General features: G+C 47.3%; 1 protein-coding gene across 1 annotated transcript; it reads left to right on the forward strand.

Annotated features, from left to right (window-relative positions):
* Nucleotides 1-1,671: 1,671 nt before the first annotated feature.
* Nucleotides 1,672-18,064, forward strand: DLEU7 (deleted in lymphocytic leukemia 7; the record flags this gene model as incomplete). The annotated part of the gene is made up of 2 exons (XM_080926060.1): nucleotides 1,672-2,094; nucleotides 17,858-18,064. The coding sequence occupies 2 exons, from the start codon at nucleotides 1,672-1,674 to the stop codon at nucleotides 18,062-18,064; spliced, it is 630 nt and encodes a 209-aa protein (XP_080782186.1).
* Between the last annotated feature and the right edge of the window lie 2,044 nt (nucleotides 18,065-20,108).

The raw sequence follows: 20,108 nt of genomic DNA on the forward strand, positions 1-20,108 counted from the left end.
TGGAATGTGAAGCAGGGCTCAGCTGCTCCCTCCAGTGATTCCTGTCATGTTGACTGGAATTCGGTCTATCAGGAGAGTTTCTGTCTGCTATCTAAGAACAGAGGGGTTAGGGTGGAGCCCCGAGACTGGTGTGCTTCGTGTAAACAAAGCTGTTGTTGCTTCGTCCCGAGTACATGCCAACATCTGAAGATTAAAGAGTAAATACACAACCTGGAGGAATGTCTGTATTTCCGAATATGAACTTAAGCAAGACACCCGAACCAATATTAGCCTGCCTCTCTCCTGCCATCTTCTCTGCGGCTCCACAGACTAGCATTTTTACCTAGATGTAATTTGCACACGCACACTTGTTTTTGCTGAAGAAAGCTTCTTTATTGAGTCAGACTGGTTTTCAGAGGAGCAGGAAACACTGAGAATTCTAAGAACCTTTGCTGGAGAGTCCGGAGAATTACTCAGGGTCAGCTATCCAGTCAACGTGGGTCCCACATCTCTTACTGATCACTTTCTGCACTGACAGGGCCACCTCAATGGCACTTCCATCAGAGAGCTTCCAGAACTGACCCCACAGGACACACCCTCCATCTGCCTGCACCCCTAGTTTCCCCAGGAGACTTTGCTCCCCCACTTCCTTGCCTCTGCTGTGCTGGGTCACTGGATTCTCCAACAGTTTTCCTTGCAGGAAGGAAGCAGAAAAAGATGCTCTCTGCCACAGCCCTCCTCATCATTCCCTTCAGATATCTTCAAAACCAATCAAGCAACACGAAACTCCACAAAACAAAATAAAACCCACAGATGGCTGCCGTCTAGGAAGATTAAAACGACCAGTTCTTTCCCATTACATAAAGGAGACAGCCATGTTTGATGTAATTAAAAATAGGCATTTGTACAGCTGCCCCAAGGTTTCTGCCCTGTAAAAGGATTGACTTTTGACGTTGCTGCCAGAGTCCTTCTACACAAAACAGTCAAGCTCCTCATCTAGGCAGTGCGGGGCTTGGGTTTTAGGAGCAGGCCATGGCAACTCGGTCTAGATGTCATTTCTGTATCTGGGATGTCATTACCTGTGGGGAACCTAGCAACCGGGGCTGAACTTTGAGATACTTTGGTAGTCCATATATTTTGTTTGGGGATCTGTAAGGCCTTGAAGGCTATTTCAAGGTGTTTCTGAAAATGCCCCCAGGGAAATGAGAACCCCACACTAGTGTCCTTTGTGAGATTGTTTGGAGCTCTGGGCGTGTTAATGACATGGTGAGGTTTTAACACTGCAGACCCCAGACTTCACTGCCTTAATTGGTCCTTTGCTGGCCTCATCCTTCAGGGAAGAAGGGGGCGGGGTATCTGGGGATAGATACATCCGCACAAATCAGCGCGTTTCTCCATCAAAACCCCGAGAGGCGGAAGAACCAGAGCTCAGCATCTGGCTCATGTTCAAGCTCTCACCGAGCAGGCTCCAGGCAGCTTTGGGTCATTCTGAGCCCATTCTGCTTGGCAGTGAACGCAGGGGCAAGCTCGGGTCACCACCTGCGGGCCGGGGGCGGGGCGGGCCACACACGCTGAGGGACGTGGAGAGGGGGGAGCTGGGAGTTAGAAAAATGTGACCCTGAGACCCCGAACGCCTCTAGGCTCTTTTGCCTGTGCTCCAGCTGCTCATCTGCGTCCAGCTGCTAGCCGGCCATGGCCAGCCCTGCGCCTTTAGTGGCTTCCATCAGCCACCAAATGGTGGCTCTGCAGACCCTGCAGCTACTACAGCAAGAGTGGGGCTGGGGCGACGGTCCTAGTGCCCCAGGGAGCCCGCGCGGCCCAGACCACGTGCCCATCTCCCAGGCTCGTCGCTCAGGCCAGATGCGGATTCGGCGGGGGTTGGGGCGCGGGAGCACCGGAGCGCGGGGCTCCCCCGAGGCAGGCGGGCTGCGGGGCGCAGAGGGGGGCGCCGAGCTGCTGCCCTTCCCCCGGGACCGCGGACCCTGTACCTTGGCGCGGATGGCGATGCGCAGCGCTTTGGCTCGCGTGGTGGACTCGACCTCGGAGCTGGTCAGCGTAGAGCAGACTCTGCTTGGGCCTCTCCAGCAGGAGCGGCCCTTCCCCATCCACCTGAAGGTGAGTCTGCCCCGCCTTTCCCCCTGGGTTGCAGTGCCTGGATGACGGGAATGGGCCACAGGAGTCCAAGCAGGGTGTGATCAACCTGCTCTGGGCAGGGAAGGGGACAGGGGGCAAAGGGAGACACACACCCAGGATGGAGCATGTGGGACAGAGAGCCTGAGAACCAATTACCTGGGGTCTGTCAAACTGTGGAACTAGACCGGAAGTGTGTGTGTGTGTGTGTGTGTGTGTGTGCGTGTGTGTGTGTGTGTGTGTGTGCGTGTGTGTGTGTGTGTGTGTGTGTGCGTGTGTGTGTGTGTGTGTGTGTGTGTGTGTCTGAGAGAGAGAGAGAGAGAGAGAGAGAGAGAGAGAGAGAGAGAGACCTATTTTCTACCTATGGTCAGCTGGCCCTACCTCCTCCTCTGAGCTACACTCTTCCCTTGAAGCTTTGAGTACACCTCAAGTCCCCAGCTGCACGTCTTATGACAGCACCACGTACGTTTAAATTCACTCGTGAATCAATTCTTTCCCATAAATTCACCACAGAGCACAGAGACCCAACAGAATCAACCCAAATCCTCACAAAGTGGGCTGGGGGCAGACGGTCCCAGATGTTGACAAGCTTGCTAATAGTACCAGAGACTCCTGCCGAATCAGCCGGCTCGTTGTGTATAGGGCAGAACTGGAAAGAGACCTGAGGTAGGTTGGGGTCCAGGGTTTGGAGTTTTAGTTTCCGCCTTGCCATTAACTAATGTTATAATTGAGCGTGCTTGCTAGATCTTATTGACTTGAAATAGGTAGTCGTCAGAGAAAACTTCAGTTGAAAAGATGCCACCATCAGATTGTCTGTAGGCAAGTCTGTGGGGGCATTTTCTTGATTAATGATTGATGTGAGAGAGTAGAGGCGAGAGCCACAATCTCCTGGGCAGTGCCACCCCTGGGCAGCTGGTATAAGAAAGCAGGCTGAACAAGCCATTAAGCCAGTAACCATGGCTCCTCCGTGCTCCCGTCTTCAGTTCCTGCCTCCAGTTCCTGCCCTGACTTCTTCCTGAAGAGCTACAAACTGTAAACAGAAATAAACCCTCTCCTCCCCAAGTTACTTTTGGCCATTGAGTTTATCACAGCAATAGGAAGCAAACTAGGTCATGGTATTAGGGCCACAAACTTTTGAGACCTGCTGGGTCTCAAGCTGTAGCCGGGAGCACCATCTACTTGGGAGCCTGGAGGAGGTGGGGTGCTGAGGAGTCTTTGGTGCATTCCTTAAGAGTTGATGCTGTTCTTACTTCACAAGCCAAAGCTGGGAAAACATGCAGAATGTCAGGCTGCATCATATGGTGTAAAAAATTCAAATCAAATGTCACCAAGCAATGTCTGAGCCGTCTCTCTTCCTCCCCCCCCCCCCCCCCCCCCCGGCAAGAAAATATTTAAAATCGGCCAGTGTATGACATATTATTGGTTATGAGTTACATACTAATTTAATTGATTTTAAGATATAAAAAATATGTATCTGATGAAATTTCAAGTGTGGGTAATATTAGAAACATGTTAGAAATATGTGTATCAGTTGCTTCGGGCTCACTGTGACTCAAAGCCTGACAGAAACACCTTACAGGAGGAAAGGCTTGTTTTGGTCTAGCCTTCTCCCTTTTACTCTTTCAAGAAGGTCCCCAATCATGCCAGGCAAAGCACTCCCCACGAAATTATTTCCCCAGTGACAGGTACAGTTTTGACTGGCAGCTGCAAAGAGATTTTAGTCCATCCTCTGGGAGAAGGTATGGTGGAACAGCTCCTTGGTGGTCAAACATCACGGGGACTAGAAAGCAGGGAAAAAGTTGGGTTGATGAGGGCTAGGGCCAGTCTTTAATCTTCATTGGACTGCCTCCAACATACAGGCCCACCCTCTAAAAGCTGTACAGCCCCAACTCAAATAGAACGTTTGTTGGAGACCATTCAAAACAGGAGCCTATGGGTATTTCTTAGGTTCAAGCCATAGCAGCGTGAGGTCAGATATGCAGGGATGCAAACAGGCTAGGCTGGCACCACAGATACTGAATGGTCTGTTTCACCTAAGGTAGTCTTTGAAGGCTGTTTGGGGGAAGCAACCTTTTTATTCCCTTCCTCCCTCCTTCTCTCCCTCCCTCCCTCCTTCCCTCCCTCCTTCACTCCCTTCCCCCTTCCTTTTCTTTTCTTTCAGTGCCTGTTTGCTCTCCACATAAGGAGGCCTGTGGGATTCAAACCACAAGCATTGACGGTTGGCTGGCAGCTGCAATTAGTTCCATTTGGAAGAAGGCAAAAGTGATTCTGGACACTTGGGGGTTGGCAGGTGAAAGACATCGAGACAGTCAATCCCAGATGGCTAGATTTTTGTGTGAATCAGGTCATTGCTGTTGCTCGGAGGCTGCCTGGACAAGAACCAGAATGTCTCTAGCAGCAAGGTTGTGGTGTTTTGTTCAGAGTAGTGGTCATTCTTACTTGGTAATCCTTTAGACATTTCTAATTAACTTAAGGGTCTACATAATTCCACCCCCTTTCAGGTGTCTTCATCTTCATCTTGATCTTACTCATCTGCTGGGAAAATTGAGGCCAATAGACCCAAATATCTTCCTTTCCCTCTGTGTGTGTGTGTGTGTGTGTGTGTGTGTGTGTGTGAGAGAGAGAGAGAGAGAGAGAGAGAGAGAGAGAGAGAGAGAGAGAGAGGTCCACATGGGATCACAGATCAATGTTAGCTGTCTTCCTCAGGTGTCCTCCATCTTGGTTTCTGAGACAGGGCCTCTCACTGAACCGGTCTCACTAGCTCACTAGTTTGGTCAAGTTGGTTGACTACTAAGCCCCAGGGATCTTCTTGTCTCTGCTTCCTCAGTGTTGGGATCAGAGGGCTGCTGCTGTTCACCTGGTTGTTCTTTGTTCATTCTTTTTCCCCTTAAACATGGGTGCTGAGGCTCAGGTTCCAATGCTTGCCCAGAAGCATTGTACCGACTGAGCCCTCCTCAGTCTTCCACCCATCTGTCTTATCATCTCAAACAGATAAACATTTCCCTCCCACGAATTCTTTCTTACACCGCTGAAACAAATCCTGGCTTGTCCCTAGTCATGCTTTCCAAAGAGGAGTACTCAGCCTGATTGTAGACAATCTCTATTTCCCTATGCACACATTATAACTACGTTTAACTTATACATTGAGCGAGAGCTCAACTACGATGACCACTGTATTCCCCCTGTGGTGACCTGGGACCATGCAGTGGCTGTGTGTGGTACGGTGAACGAGAGGCCTCAGGAATTAGCATTAGGCACTTACATAAGGGCCTCTTGACCACAAGCTCTGTCAGTCTAGTAACAGCATTGACGAAAGAGGAACCTGGGCAAAGGGCAGATTAATATCCTGGGCCAGGTGCAAAGGGACATTACAAGAGTGCAACTCAGTTCTTAGAACTGGACCCAATTTAAAATGTATGCATTGTGTAATTCTGGAAATCTTTGTGCAATATTTTAGCCTGTCCCTGACAGTACACGGTAAATGGGAGGTGGGGGGAGAAGCCTGTCTCCTGGCTTCTCTCTGCCAGAGTCCCTCATCTACAGAAACAGCGCTTTGCTGCCTTCCTGCTCCTTCTGAGTCACATTTATTTTCTTCTGTTTCTCCAGCAACTGTGTTGCTGTTACTTTCTGGAAGTGTACAGACTGCTCATCAAAAGAGGGGTCTTGGCTGCCTCCTCACTGCTAGACTATGTCTCACTTGAATGGGACCCATGAAGTTCGGGGGACCGGAGGACTGTCTGTGCTATTGGAAGTGAGAGGGACAGGAACAGCTACAACCTAGAGATTTTGCTTGGCTTGCTGTTTGAGGAAAGAGTTATCTCTCTTTGGCTTCTAGGATACTGATCGCACAATTCAGAGAGGACTGCAGTCCTCTGGGGACTTGGCTATGCTGACTTGGTTTTGGAAGGACATTTTCTATACATCACAAGGTTTGTTTGCTGTACAGTATGATCTCAGGAGGAGTAGTGCTCACGGAAATGAGACAGATGTGAGGGGTTCCTCAATGCCAGGCCTATTTGATGGTGTTACTTGACACACAAGGTAGGAAAGATTGATTTAAGCTAAAGCCAAGGGCTAGTTGGCAGTACAGGGGACTGTGCCTTGGTGACGACCCAGTACCTCCACCTAGTCCCAGGAGCTTTTAGGATCTGCTCTACACTTCCTGCTCTATGTACTTGGGTGAGTTCCTTCATCCTCCTATGCCCCACCTCTTCTATAAAGAGGCAGTATCACACAAAGGGTGGATGATTCAGCAGTCTTAGTTGGTGACTTTCCTTATGTTGTTACTGTTGCAATTAACAAGCTGATAACTCGTAAATCACTACTTTTTTTTTTAGATCTATGAATGACTCTGACTTATGGACTATTTCTGTATCCAGGGTTGTTGATAAACACACAATGGCTTAGTCAGGGTTTCTATTCCTGCACAAACATCATGACCAAGAAGCAAGTTGGGGAGGAAAGGGGTTATTCAGCTTACACTTCCATATTGCTGTTCATCACCAAAGGAAGTCAGGACTGGAACTCAAGCAGGTCAGGAAGCAGGAGCTGATGCAGAGGCCATGGAGGGATGCCACTTACTGGCTTGCTCCCCCTGGCTTGCTCAGCCTGCTTTCTTATAGAACCCAGGTCTACAGCCCAGGGATGGTACCACCCACAGTGGGCTGGGCCCTCACTCTTGATCACTAGTTGAGAAAATGCCTTACAGCTAGATCTCATGGAGGCATTTCCTCAAGGGAGGCTCCTTTCTCTGTGATAACTCCAGCTTGTGTCAAGTTGACACAAAACCATCCAGTAAACACAGTTAGGACAGATAACTAAGTGGATTTCCAAGAAGTTTTTCTCTACATAGAAATCAGCTTGGTTTTATGCCTTGGCTTCATTAGTACCACACACACACACACACACACACACACACACACACATATTGTTGTCTAGGGGATTATTGATCAACCCATTTGAAGGTTTAGGAAGAGATGGTGTGAGGTGTGAAGGGGGACATTCTTTTCTCAACAGCAAAGAGCACTTTTTTCTGCATTAAATATCTTTTCAAATTAAACTTACATTTAGTATTCTCTTTGAACATTTATAAAATTACCAATGATAATGTTTCAAGTCTTGTTAAAGTTGGTCCAGGTAACTAGCTTAAAAATATTAATTAGAAGAGGAAACAGACTTAGGCAACTGGAGTGCTTTGAGAGCCAAGACATGATTTGAGTTAATGTACTTTGTCCTGATTATATCATAGGCCAGGCCATGTGGGTATTATGACCTAAAATGCAGGTCCTACCTGAGAGTCTGTGGTGGATAGAGCTCCAGCTGTGCATAACCATGAGCTGTATCTCATTCAGGCTGCTGTAGTCTGTAGACTGGGTGTGCTGGTCAGCTCAGCTGCTGCAACAAAATGGTTTCAACAACACACATTTCATTTTCTCAGCCTTCAGAGGCTGGAAGTCCCAAATCAAGGCAATGACAAATTCAGTCTCTGTTAGGGCTTTCTATCTGGCTTCCAGAGGCACCTCTCGGGGTCCTCAAATTGTCTTTGTGTATCCCACTGGGAGGAGGGGGAGAGAGGAGAGGAGAGAAGAAGGGAGAGGAGAGGGAGAGATAGGTAGGTGGATGGGTGGATGGATGGACAGACAGAAAGACAGATAGAACTTCTGGAGCATCTTAGATGAGAGGGCTGAGGCTGTAGTTCAGTTGATAGAGTATCTACCTAGAAGTCCTAGGTTGAATCCTTAGTCCTGTGTAAAACAAAACACATGGGTAGTGCATTTGGGAGATAGAGGCAAGATGGTTAGAAATTCAAGGTCATCCTTGGCTGTATAGTGCGTTTGAGGCTTCATGAGCACCCCTCCTGAGTGAGTGAGTGAGTGTGTGTGTGTGTGTGTGTGTGTGTGTGTGTGTGTGGATGGTGCCTCATTCTTGTGACCTTTTTTCTCCTTACTTACCTTCCTGTGGGCCTTGTGTTACAAGTAGTCACACTTCAGGTAAAGGTTCAACATTAGAAATCTCAAGGTATCCAGTGTGCCGTGCCTGTGTCCTGAAGACCATTTTCTAGGGTGACCCAAGGCACCAAGCATTCGCTAAACACAGGAAATCACTATCGTGCTAATATCAGCAAGGATGAGGCAGGCATTTGTTCCTAAAGGTAACAGTGGTGTGCGGGACACTGGAAGGAAACAAATCTGAACGGCTGAAAAGATGGCTAAGGCAGTTTTGAAGTGACTTAAGTTTAGTCAGTCTTCGAGAACTAAAGCATTAGCTTCCAAGAGCTGTGTCCAAAAGAAGCCGCACAGAGACTACCTGGGGCCAGCTTTCAGAGACATGACTTCCTGCCACGACCCACTGGACTTGCCTGTGAACTCTTTCATCCCAATGAGCTCATTATGGTGCCAGTTGCTCTGCCAAACTCTTGCTGAGTGTCTCCTGTTCTAGAGTGAGACCAGCAGCTCACACATTGCTGGCCCTGGTCTCTTTCCCATACTCAACTTCTTTGCACACATAAAGTGTGACTACCAGCTGTTCAAAGACACTAGCCCATCCATGGTGATTAGTGAAACCAGCACCAACAGGTTTGGAAATAATGTCTTAAAAAAATATAAACCTTAGATCCTGGAGAGATGGTTATGAGGCATTCACCGGAGAAGACTCCCTGGACTTAATATTGGTTTAAGCCAACAGAAAGTCTTTGTAAGCCAGTCAGCAGTTCCACTGGGTATTTGGACCAGAATGCAGTCCTGAGCCTTTCTCAGGGTTAGCTTTTTAATTAATTAACTAATTAATATCTCAAGTGCTGCTCCTCTATCGGGTCCCTCCTCATAGCTTCTCCCCCACCCCCACCCCTTTTCCTCTGAGAGGGTGAGGCCCCTTGGGTATCCTCCCACCTTGGTACATCAGGTCTAGCTTTTAAGCACACAGACCACATGCTGGGTTGATGACCACAACTAGCAGGAACAGCCAGAAGCAAAACTATAAAGGCCCCAAAATTAAGGTCAGTATATTTAAGGACCTCCCCAGAACTGTGGACTTTGATGGACTAGGCCTCTGTTCTGTCCCTGGCCGGGGCTGCTGCCCACATGCTGGGTTCCAAGGCCTGGATGGCACTTCCATCATGGCCTCAGTGGTGCTAAGGTCTGCGGTTATACTATGGTCTGGGGCCTTAATACAATATTGCTCAGTGGTTAAGATCACTGGCGACTCTTGCAGAGTACTCTTGCAGACTTTCAGCACTGACATCAGGTGACTCACAACCAGCTGTAAGTTCAGTTCCAGGGGGATCTGACACCCTGTTCTGGCACCAGACACATACATGTACAGATTACACTGGCAAATACTCATATATGTACTATAAATCAATAAATATTCAGAAATTATGAAAGCAGGTGTGAGAAGATGGCTCACCTGGTAAGGTATCAGTTATGTGAGCATCGGTGCCCAAGTTCATTTCCCCAGGACCCACATAAAATGTCAAGCATGCTGGCATGCATGACTACCCTCAGCACTGGAGGGATGGGGACATGAGTGTTTCTGGGGGTCTTGCCCTCTAGCCAGTCTAGAGAAGTTGGTGAGCTCCAGGTTCAGTGGGGACTCTACCAGGGGAAAATATGTGCGAGTGGTTGAGTAAGACTGGCCTGGACCAGATTATCTTTCTTCAGAACAGGACCTTAAAGCAGAGGACCACGAAATGAAGAGATAAGGAAGATAAGAAAGCTGGGGTCAGGGGGTCTTGCACAAACTGTGTCTTATACCAGCTGAATTTATTAAGAAGTACAGTATCTTATATACCATTTGTGGGGAGAACAATGGGACAGAGGCAGTGAAAAGCTAAACCGTTAAGGGCCTCACAGGGACATCATAGCATCCTTGGGACTGATACCCGATGCCCCTTAGGATAGGAAGAGTTGGGCTTTCAGGATCCAAAGCCACGGCTTCCTCAAGGCCTGGGTCTATTACTGGTTCTGCCAGGTATGGTTTGGCTTAGAGAAGGAGCTGCGGTGTCCCTCTATACATCGGGGTCTCAGGGAAAGCCTTGGGTTGGTCTGTCCCTCAAGAAAGGCACCTGGCATTGATCTTTGGCCATAGAATGCTGTTACACACATACATGCACACCTGGGTGTATGCTCACATGCATGTGCACACACACGTGAGCACCGCTGTTGAAGGAATAAAAACTTATGGTTATCAGTAGCTACAGGTGGAGACTGCTGGTTACTAGAGACACAGTTTTGCTTTTGTGGTCCAATGTCTAGTTTATTTATATAGTTCTATAATAGTTTATAATGGAAATAGTGTGAAAGCCGCTACATCAAAGCTTTATGAAATGAAATTTTGGTGAAAGAGGCTGAAAAGGCTTTAAGTCAAGCTCTGCTCGGCTACTGGACAGGAACTCCATCGAGTTTGATTGGAGTCTGACTCGGCACACCTGAGTCTTGTTTGCACTCATCGCAAAGGTTCTTCTCTTCCCCACTGAAAATGGCACCATTCCCAAAGCCAAAGGTTGAGGGGGCTTTGTTATGATTCCACAGGTAAAAATGCTTAGTTTCCTGCGGATAATAGACTCTTCATGGTGATTGATACCTACGTGGGCCCTCCACTGGGTTTCTCATATAGTGGCCTTGCTGAGCTTGTCGTTACAAGTCAGATGTTGAACAGCCAGGTGAAGTTGGGAAAGTTCCCAGTTCTCCAGCTTCGTCTAAAAACACCATTTCCATTTCACTGTTACATATGCTGTAGAGAATCCTAATGGGTCTGGGGTGCTGGCTGTAGTTGGCCAGGCTGCAGAGGAGGGTCTGGGGTCCTGGCTGTAGTTGGCCAGGCTGCAGAGGAGGAGCTAGTGCACTGTCTGGGCAGATGTTTAAGGGCAGAGTGTGCCCCAAGAAACCAGGAAAGGCTTATTGTTTTCTTCTTTCTCTACCTCATGCATATCTCTGTATGGATCTGTCTCTGAATCACAGCCTCCTTGTAGATTTATGTTACGGTGATTCGTGATTGCACAGGAGAGAGATGGGTGGGGGAAGGTCGAGGAGAAGAAGTGGAGACAGGAGGAGGAGATTCCTGGGGAGATGGAGGTGGATGGTTATGTTTCTATCGGCGCATTTCTTCATAAATAAGGTTGTTATGAATGTTTTATAAGGGATGGGATTTTACAGGATCATTTGACTTATCTAGGTGGGCAAGTTATATTTTACCCATCGAATCAGAGTAGTTTGGTGTGTTCTTTGATGTGACGACTTGAGTTCAAAGGGTGTAGTGGCAGAATGTACAAAGCCTGCCACGGAGTTGGAGTGTGTGTGTGTAAGGCCTTGGCAACAACAAGCCAAGGGGAATTGTGAGAGAACATGTTGGGGTGGTTGTATCCATCAGGATAGAAGCAGCAGCGGCAGATGGAATAAACCAGCCTGGAGCCTCTGATGAGGATAGAGATCCTGAAGTGCCATCCGGCCCCACAGGACCTGGTCCTAGCGCAGGGCAAAGAACTTTACTTTTTAATAATTATTGCAGCATCTCCTCACCACTTTCCTTTGCCTCCCTCTTGCCTCTCTTCCTGTCCTTCCTGCTCTCTGCAGAGACTGCTAGGAAGGGATGCAGGGGAACAGGGAGAAGGATGCTAGCGAGGCCACTGGAACTATAGCTTGGGATGTGACCATTTTGAAAACAGTGAACTTAACTCTGACATCAATAGACCTCCAAGTAACTTTGGAGGTGGCAGGGAAAGTGAAAAACAACCACTGGGACTTGAGGTGACAGCTCAGTGGTGAAGTGCTCACCCTGTCCAGACGACGATCTCACATCCAGCCCATATACAAAATAGTAGTGTGTGTCTGAAGTTTCGTACTGGGGGGCAACAGTGGGAAGATCCATGAAGCTTTCATTCCAGCTAGTGTAGCAGAAACAGTGATCCCCGGGATCAGTGAGAGTTCTCCTCTCAAAAAAGAATGTAGCCTGAGTGGGGGGAGGGCTGGTGAAGAGATGGCTCAGAGGTTACGAGCACTAGCTGCTCTTTCAGGGGACTTGAGTTTGATTTTCTTCACCCACAGGGCACCACAAATGTCTACAACTCCAGTTCTAGGGCATCTGACAGTCGCTTTGGCCTGCATGCATGTAATACACAGACATTCATGCAGACAAAATACATGTTATATATATATATATATATATATATATATATATTACATATAAAGATAGAGGGCTAGGGAGATGGTTCAGTCAGGAAACTGAGCAGCACCAACATTAAGAAGGCCTGAGTCCAGACCCCCAGAACCCCAGGAAGAGCCAGGCAGGATGCCTGTGCCTGTAAGTCCCAGCACTTGGTTGAGTAAAGACAGATGGATGCCCGAATCCTTTGGCCTGCCAGTGTAGCCAAACCGATGGGCTTCATGCCCACTGAGAGACCTTGTTCCCCAAGTAAAGAGGCAGAACAACTGAAGGAAGACATCTGGTGTCAACCTCTGACCTCCACATACACACTAACAAATATATACCACCCACACAACACCCATAACACACACACACACACACACACACACACACACAAGGAAGACACCCAGCATCAATCTCTATTCTCCACATACATTTGCACACACATAAACATGCATGTACACCCACGTGTAAGCTATTTAAGCGTCATCTGCACTTAAGAGCTGTGACATCACACTGTATTTCTGAATTTTTTGCCCCTCAATGTTGCTTTCAGAAAACAAGCCCCGAAGCTGTCTCCTGCTGACAGATGCCTTCTGTCTTTAAGCCTCAGTTCTGAAAGAAGTGTTTATTTTCAGTAAGATTCTGAAAAGGGCGTGTCTCCCCTTGCAGTTATGAATAACTTGAAATCATACTCCTTTGCATGTTTTTTAAAAATACAGTTCAAACATTCCAGACCTACGAATTACTAATAAACCTGATATATGATACAAGAAAGTCCCAGGGTAGCCGATCCTGAGACCCCCTTCATACTTCACACTACATGAGAGCACAGAGCAGATCCGGAAGGGGGGACACCCCTGGGTAGGCCACTGATTAGCAGGGGTGGCTTTACACAGTATAGACAATTCTCCAAATCAGCTACTATTGATGTTATTATACAGATAAGAAAATGGGTTTTCCACAGATACAATGGATTGTCGAAGGGTGACCGATCAAAGGGTGGAACCAGGGTGTGATGGCGATTTCATTGCTCTTGAAAGAATAGGCTCTGCCTGCTCAGAGGGAGGCCTATCCTGAAACCTACAAAGGCCATACTGAGGGACACAGTCATGAGTACTGGAAATTAGGACATTATCATCTTTGGAGAAGGCTACTGTTTTCCTATTATAGAACAGAATTATGCTAAACAGAAAAAAATACGCAGTTGTTTAAAAATGTTTTGGACAGAGAGTGGGTAAAAGTTTTGGCACGCAAGCCTGATGATCTGAGGACCTATGACGGAAGGAGAGAATGGACTGCCAACAGTTGCGCCCCCTCTGTCCTCCACGTGTTGTCTGTGGAGTGTGTACCCAAGTGAATAAGGATTTGTGTGTAGCATCAACACACGGGGCACATGGTAGAAAGGGAACCCTGGTTAGAACTGTGGGAGAAAGAAGAAGTTGCACATGCAGAGCTAAGCTGTGCTCAGGGGGGGTTCTTCTAGCAATACTACCTCAATCCGGAACCTCAGCGTGCTAGTCCCATCTCTGTAGGCCAGCGGTCTCCGCTATAAACATACAGAGGAGGAATCTCAGTTGAGTCTTGGTAACACTGACCAAGGAGCTTGGCCTTGTGGGTAATGGCTTTTTCCAGTTGTCCCAGGGACCCAAGGCCTTGGGAGTCCTAAATCCACACTCAACGGGCTTCTTTCTGCCTCCGCAGAGCTCATTAATTTCCATCTTATGTTTGGACAGATGATCTGTCATTCATTGTCCTCGCTGGGTTATCGACTCTTTAGAGACAGGGAAATGTCTCTCCTGGACTTTATTGTAGTGTAGTAAAATCACATAGCTTGGTGCGCAGTAAAAATAATATTGCTACTTTATTAGCTGAGTTGAACAGGTGTCGACTAGTATCCCGTTAGATTAGTTAATAGGGGAAGGTAGGGGAAGGCAGGGGGATCTCAATGCACATGGGAGCTCAGCCCTGTCTTTAGTTTGGGTTACTGTAGCCATCGATACATTTCATAGGCAGAGTCTGAGGTTACAAAAGGCTTTAGAGGCTCCCAGAACCGCTGTCCATCGCTCAGCTATGCAGGTCTAACTCCGGCACAGTGCTCAGAGCACTGTAGCATATGAGTCATTTCAGGGAGCGTCTGGACTTCCTCTGTAAGAGTCACAGGAGAATATGGTTTGTCACTGAATGGAAGGCACCGAGAGTGAAGTTGTGGCCGGTGCTGTTTCTGGCCCAGGCCACCAGGAACCAGCTGTAAACTTTTATAATTTTCCCATTTGAGTGTTTACGTAAGTAAATGTGGAGTTGATGTCAGGTTTCAGGCCCCTGCGTTCATTTTCCAAGGTGTTTTAATCTTGATTAAAGATGAGCGGGCACACATCGGCACAGATCTTGCTGGTCCATGGCACATTTCCTTGGATCCCTCCATTTTGTATTTAGACTGGGTTTCTCTGTAGAGCGAGTGGACAGTTTCCCTCGATGTGGCTTTGGGGGAGCCATCCATAGTGACTGACTCACTCCAAGCAGTGTGCTTCTGCAGCCCCACTGCGTGTGCTTCTGCAGCCCCACTGCGCCGTCAACTGCAGGAAATGACCCTGGGGGACCCTGACACCTTCTGAGCAGAGATGAGAAACACTTGAAGGTAGGAAGGCAAGAAAGTTTCACAGAGCAGGTTAAGCCAGGTTCTGTGTCTGGGCACACTAGCGTCCCAGGGACAGCGGCACATTCTTCCACCTCTACGCCCCAGGCTCTGACACTGGCCCTACTGCACTGCGGTAAATTAGACTTGTTTTGTTTCCCAGGAAATGCTAAAAAATAAGGGGAAACCCATATCCTTCTTATTCAAGTGACAGTGATTTGTTTTGGGGGCAAACAATTTTCTCTTCTATGCATAATTAGGAAGAAATGTTAGCCCCTCACTGTGTTAGTGACTTAGAGTCACTGTGACCAAGGAAACTTATAGAAGACTGTTGCAATAAATATTTAATATGGAAGGCTTATTCTTTTATCACCCCCCAACCCCCGTCTCACTCTGAGGATGCCGCTCTAGTGTGGAGCCGAGCACACAGACTCTGCCACTCGGTCCACAGGCCACCCTCTCCAGGGGATTCCTTTCCCAGGTGGTTCATTCTGCCAGCCCTGTTGCTTCTGTCCTGGGTGGATATGGCCGCCCTGTTGTGTTCCATCTCTCCATTGCCCGGCATAAACATTACTCCAAATCCCTGTAGCTTTCCATGGTAGGTTTATGTATTAAATTCTCAATTCACAAACCCTCTACACAATATGATTATATCCAGTGGACAAAGATACAAACTGCCCTTCTATATGAGATAAAAGACCCATAGAATCCCTTAAAAATATTCACATCTACCTATCGCCAATTCAGTTCACCTGGATCCAGCTCGTCTTTCTTGAGCTCCATCTTGATTTTTTCCCCCTTCTCTCCTCCCTTTTCCATATTCCTTCTTTTTCTCTGCCTATCTCTCTCATATCCAATCGTGTATCACCCCAACATTAATCCACAAAAGCCAGAGTTTATTGGGGGCTTACCACTTCAGAGGGTGAGTTCATGACCGTCATGGTAGGGTGCTGGGCTGTGTGCCTGCCTCTCCACTGGGGTGCCTGAAGAGCCACAGTCACGGTGCTCGGGTGAGACAGCGTGAAGTCTGCAGTGGGGGTCCTCAGTCCACATCTTCCAAGAGTGGGAAACGTCAGAGTCTGGGACAATTGCTACCATTCCCTGTCTCACTGTGCTCAGTCAGGAACAGGGGTCCCTAGTCTGTTTCCCCTCATGGGGGCTGCACACCAGGCAGGAAAGGGAAGGCAGAGCCCAGTCTGATTCCCAGTGAGTGCTCAGAGTATGGAGAGGCTGGGAGAGAGAAGGCCTTCTCTTGGAGATTTCGACGTGGCTCTTTATGATGAAGGCCTCCCCTCAATCGATCCTTGATGAAGAGATGGTCTTGCTTTTTCAAACTCTTTTATTTGATGGAAGATATGAATGTTTACCCCTTACTCAGGGTGAAACAGGAGTTAAATATCTTTTGTGAGAAGTAATGCCCAGGAAAGGAAGCTCATTGGCTGAGCACTAGGGGGGGCTGTCTAGATCTCTTATTAGCATGGAGAACTCCAGGTTTGTGAGTGAATGCCTTGGTCCTCTCAGCGGGGTGTCATGGTTACAAGTAGAGGTAGGCAGGGAGTGGCTACTCTCCTACTGTTCTCAATTCTGAGATTCATAGAATCGGAGATCACTCAACTTGACAAGAGGAAGCATGGCAGCAGGCAGGCCAGCCTGGTGCTTGGTTAGTGGCTGAGAGCTCAACAGTGAGGAGGCAGAGAACAGGAACAAACCCCAAAGCCCACTCCCACTGACACACCACCCCCAAGGCCCTGCCTCCTCATGCTTCCCAGACTGTTCTACCAACTAGGGACCAAGCATTCAAATACAGGAGTCTACGGGGCTATTCTCATCCAAACCACCTACTCCACAACCTTTTGTTAACTCATAGCCCTTCTATTGTTGGTGTCAGGGACTTGGGGGTGGCTCTTGAACTTTTTCTTTTCCTAAGATGTTGGGTTTAACATGTTGCTTAGGAGCTTTCAATCGTTTCCCCTATGCCTATAAATATTTAAGTCTGCTTCTCTGCCTAGGGTTTTCCCAGAGTCCTTTTCCCCGCAGACCTATGAATGTTTGCTTTTTAAAGTCATCTGTGTTCGAGAAGATTGGCCGCCTTACTGATGAGTCCCTGCTTGTACTGACTTTGTGTGACACAGGTTCTGATCTAAGATATGCTCCGTGATGACGTGTTGGCATGAGAGTCTGCAACTGTTCTACTTGTGTTTGAGAACAATGTCTGGTTATTTCCATTGGTTTAAACTAGTCTTCCCCACTCTGTAGTGCAGGCTGCATGGTTTGATTTTGTTGCATGATCTATCAGTTTGGGTTTTTAAAGTCCTTTTAGATGGGTGGGGAAGCCTTGCTGTGTAGCCCAGGCTGGCCCTTTCTGGGGGCATATTCATTGCACAGTAAATTCTACTGTGGAATTGTGAACATGGTAAATACCAAACGGTAAGAACACAGGTTATCTGTGTATTTCTCACATCTCTTTTAGGAATAAATAACAGAAACTTCAGCTGGTTTCAGTTAAAAGAGTGATTCCTTAGCTCAGCTAGGTGAGAAATCCTGAGTTGGAAAATCCCTGTTAAAGTGTGGCTGGACTCACATAGGCAGGAAATGTCATTAGAGTCAGCCACCATTAATCGCTCTCATCCACCATTTTGTTCTGAAGACATCCTCATTCGTACATTACCCTATAGGTTACAAAAATGTTTCCAAGTAATCCTGGTCAAAGAGAGCTGCTCTCTTCAGTCCAGCAGCCCTGGGACCAGTGGCATTTGTCACTCACTTGTCCATGGCCAGTTCACTTGACTGGGTGTGATAGCCTCTCATGGGCCTGGGGGTGGAACTGGGTCAGCTTTGGTCAGACTACCCTCCTGTGGCTGAAGAAGTGGAAGGGTGGTTCTCCGCGAACAATCTGGAAATATTAGACAATGGAAGCAGAACAATTGCTCCTGTCATCAGTCTGATTTCCTGCCTGTTTGCTGTTCCTTTCAGGATAGCGTGGAATTTAGAAACATCTGCAGTCACTTGGCTCTGCAAATTGAAGGACAGCAGTTTGACAGAGACTTGAACGCCGCTCACCAGTGTCTGAAAACGATAGTGAAGAAGCTGATCCAGTCACTTGCTAATCTCCCGTCAGATGCCCATGTGGTCGCCTGCGCTTCCTTGAGACAGATCTTACAGAATCTCCCAGATGTATGAGCACGAGAGACAGGCAGACTACAGCTGGCCCTGCCAAGGAAACAGAATCCTTCACCTTCTAAACAATCAGCATCGATGGCTGTTTGTGTCCCAAAAGGATTTGATAATTCATGTCTATGTCTGACCAAGAGCACCTGTAGCCTTCAGCATGACAGCATGTAGTGTGCATATTTTAAAAGTTGTAGTCTATATTTTTTAAGTATACTTATTGCTGACTTTCTGAAGTATAGTTCTTTGTAGAGATAACTGGATTATAGATATATGTATATATTTATTAGCCATCTTAAGCCTTGGTTTTGAATGAATGATATTTGAATCTATATTTGTATTGTTGTCTATAATATAATTCTATATTAAGTCTATAAGGCTTAATAGGGACACATACATAGAAAGATTATGGCTCTCCATAGGATTTTGAGTCAATGGGGACAGTTAGACACAATCTGTTTTCTGGGCACTTCATTGTAGACAATGACAGTGATCTTTAGTTGTAGAACTATAGGTGTCAGTAATTGAGCCCAGCCCTGTCATTAGGACTTGACCACTGGGCAGGAAGAACTGCTTCTAAACCTTGCACTATCATATACTGCGCTATACATTAAAGTGGTAATATACTGTGGGGGACCAAGCATATATAACATGTAAATACAAATTCATACTATTAAAGTCTCAATGTGGAACCAACTAGCCTCTTACTGTTTCTGAATATTCTGATTGGAATAGGAAGGAAGTGGGGAGTGGGAAGAATAGGAAAGGAGTGGGGAATGGGAAGAATAGGAAAGGAGTGGGGAGTGGGAAGAATAGGAAAGGAGTGGGGAGTGGGAAGAATAGGAAAGGAGTGGGGAGTGGGAAGAATAGGAAGGAAGTGGGGAGAGGGAAAAATAAGAAGGAAGTGGGGAGAGGGAAGAATAGGAAGGAAGTGGGGAGTGGGAAGAACAGGAAGGAAGTGGGGAGTGGGAAGAATAGGAAGGAAGTGGGGGTGGGAAGAATAGGAAGGAAGTGGGGGGTGGGAAGAATAGAAAGGAAGTGGGGAGTGGGAAGAATAGGAAAGGAGTGGGGAGTGGGAAGAATAGGAAGGAAGTGGGGAGAGGGAAAAATAGGAAGGAAGTGGGGAGAGGGAAGAATAGGAAGGAAGTGGGAAGTGGGAAGAATAGGAAGGAAGTGGGGAGTGGGAAGAACAGGAAAGAAGTGGGGAGTGGGAAGAATAGGAAGGAAGTGGGGGGTGGGAAGAATAGGAAGGAAGTGGGGATTGGGAAGAATAGGAAGGAAGTGGGGAGTGGGAAAAATAGGAAAGGAGTGGGGAGTTGGAAGAATAGGAAGGAAGTGGGGAGTGGAAAGAATAGGAAGGAAGTGGGGAGTGGGAAGAATAGGAAGGAAGTGGGGAGTGGGAAGAACAGGAAGGAAGTGGGGAGTGGAAAGAATAGGAAGGAAGTGGGGAGTGGGAAGAATAGGAAGGAAGTGGGGAGTGGGAAGAACAGGAAGGAAGTGGGGAGTGGAAAGAATAGGAAGGAAGTGGGGAGTGGAAAGAATAGGAAGGAAGTGGGGAGTGAGCAAGTGCACGGTTCTCTTGGTCCAACACTTGGATCTGGAAGGAGGAGGTGGTTTGATTATCATTTAATTTATTTATTTGTGCTAACAGTTATCTACACATGCTTTCTATTCTTCAATGATATCTGGTGCTAAAAAGGGCCTTGCTCTGTCACGCTTGTGGAAACAACATCAGGGTAGGGTAGGGAGATTACGGCATACATGAATGGCTTGCTTTTGAAAGAAGAACTGATCTCATCTGTGGTGAGGTGAATCTGTCTAAAGTAAGTGTTAGTAGTAATCAAAGCCTCTTTTACTAAACACATTTTTCATAAATATATTCCCAACACAGTTTCCCCTTCTTCATTTCCTCACAGATAAAACATAGAACCATACACTATAATGTACAAGCAAAAGACTAACAAGATTTAAAAAAAATGCCCAAACAAAACAACTCGAGACAAAAATATCTCCAGGAATAACCCTGAGCTTGTTTCATGTGGCCATCTACCACCGA

Source organism: Micromys minutus, assembly GCF_963924665.1.
Source record: "Micromys minutus genome assembly, chromosome: 12".
Lineage (NCBI taxonomy): Eukaryota > Metazoa > Chordata > Mammalia > Rodentia > Muridae > Micromys > Micromys minutus.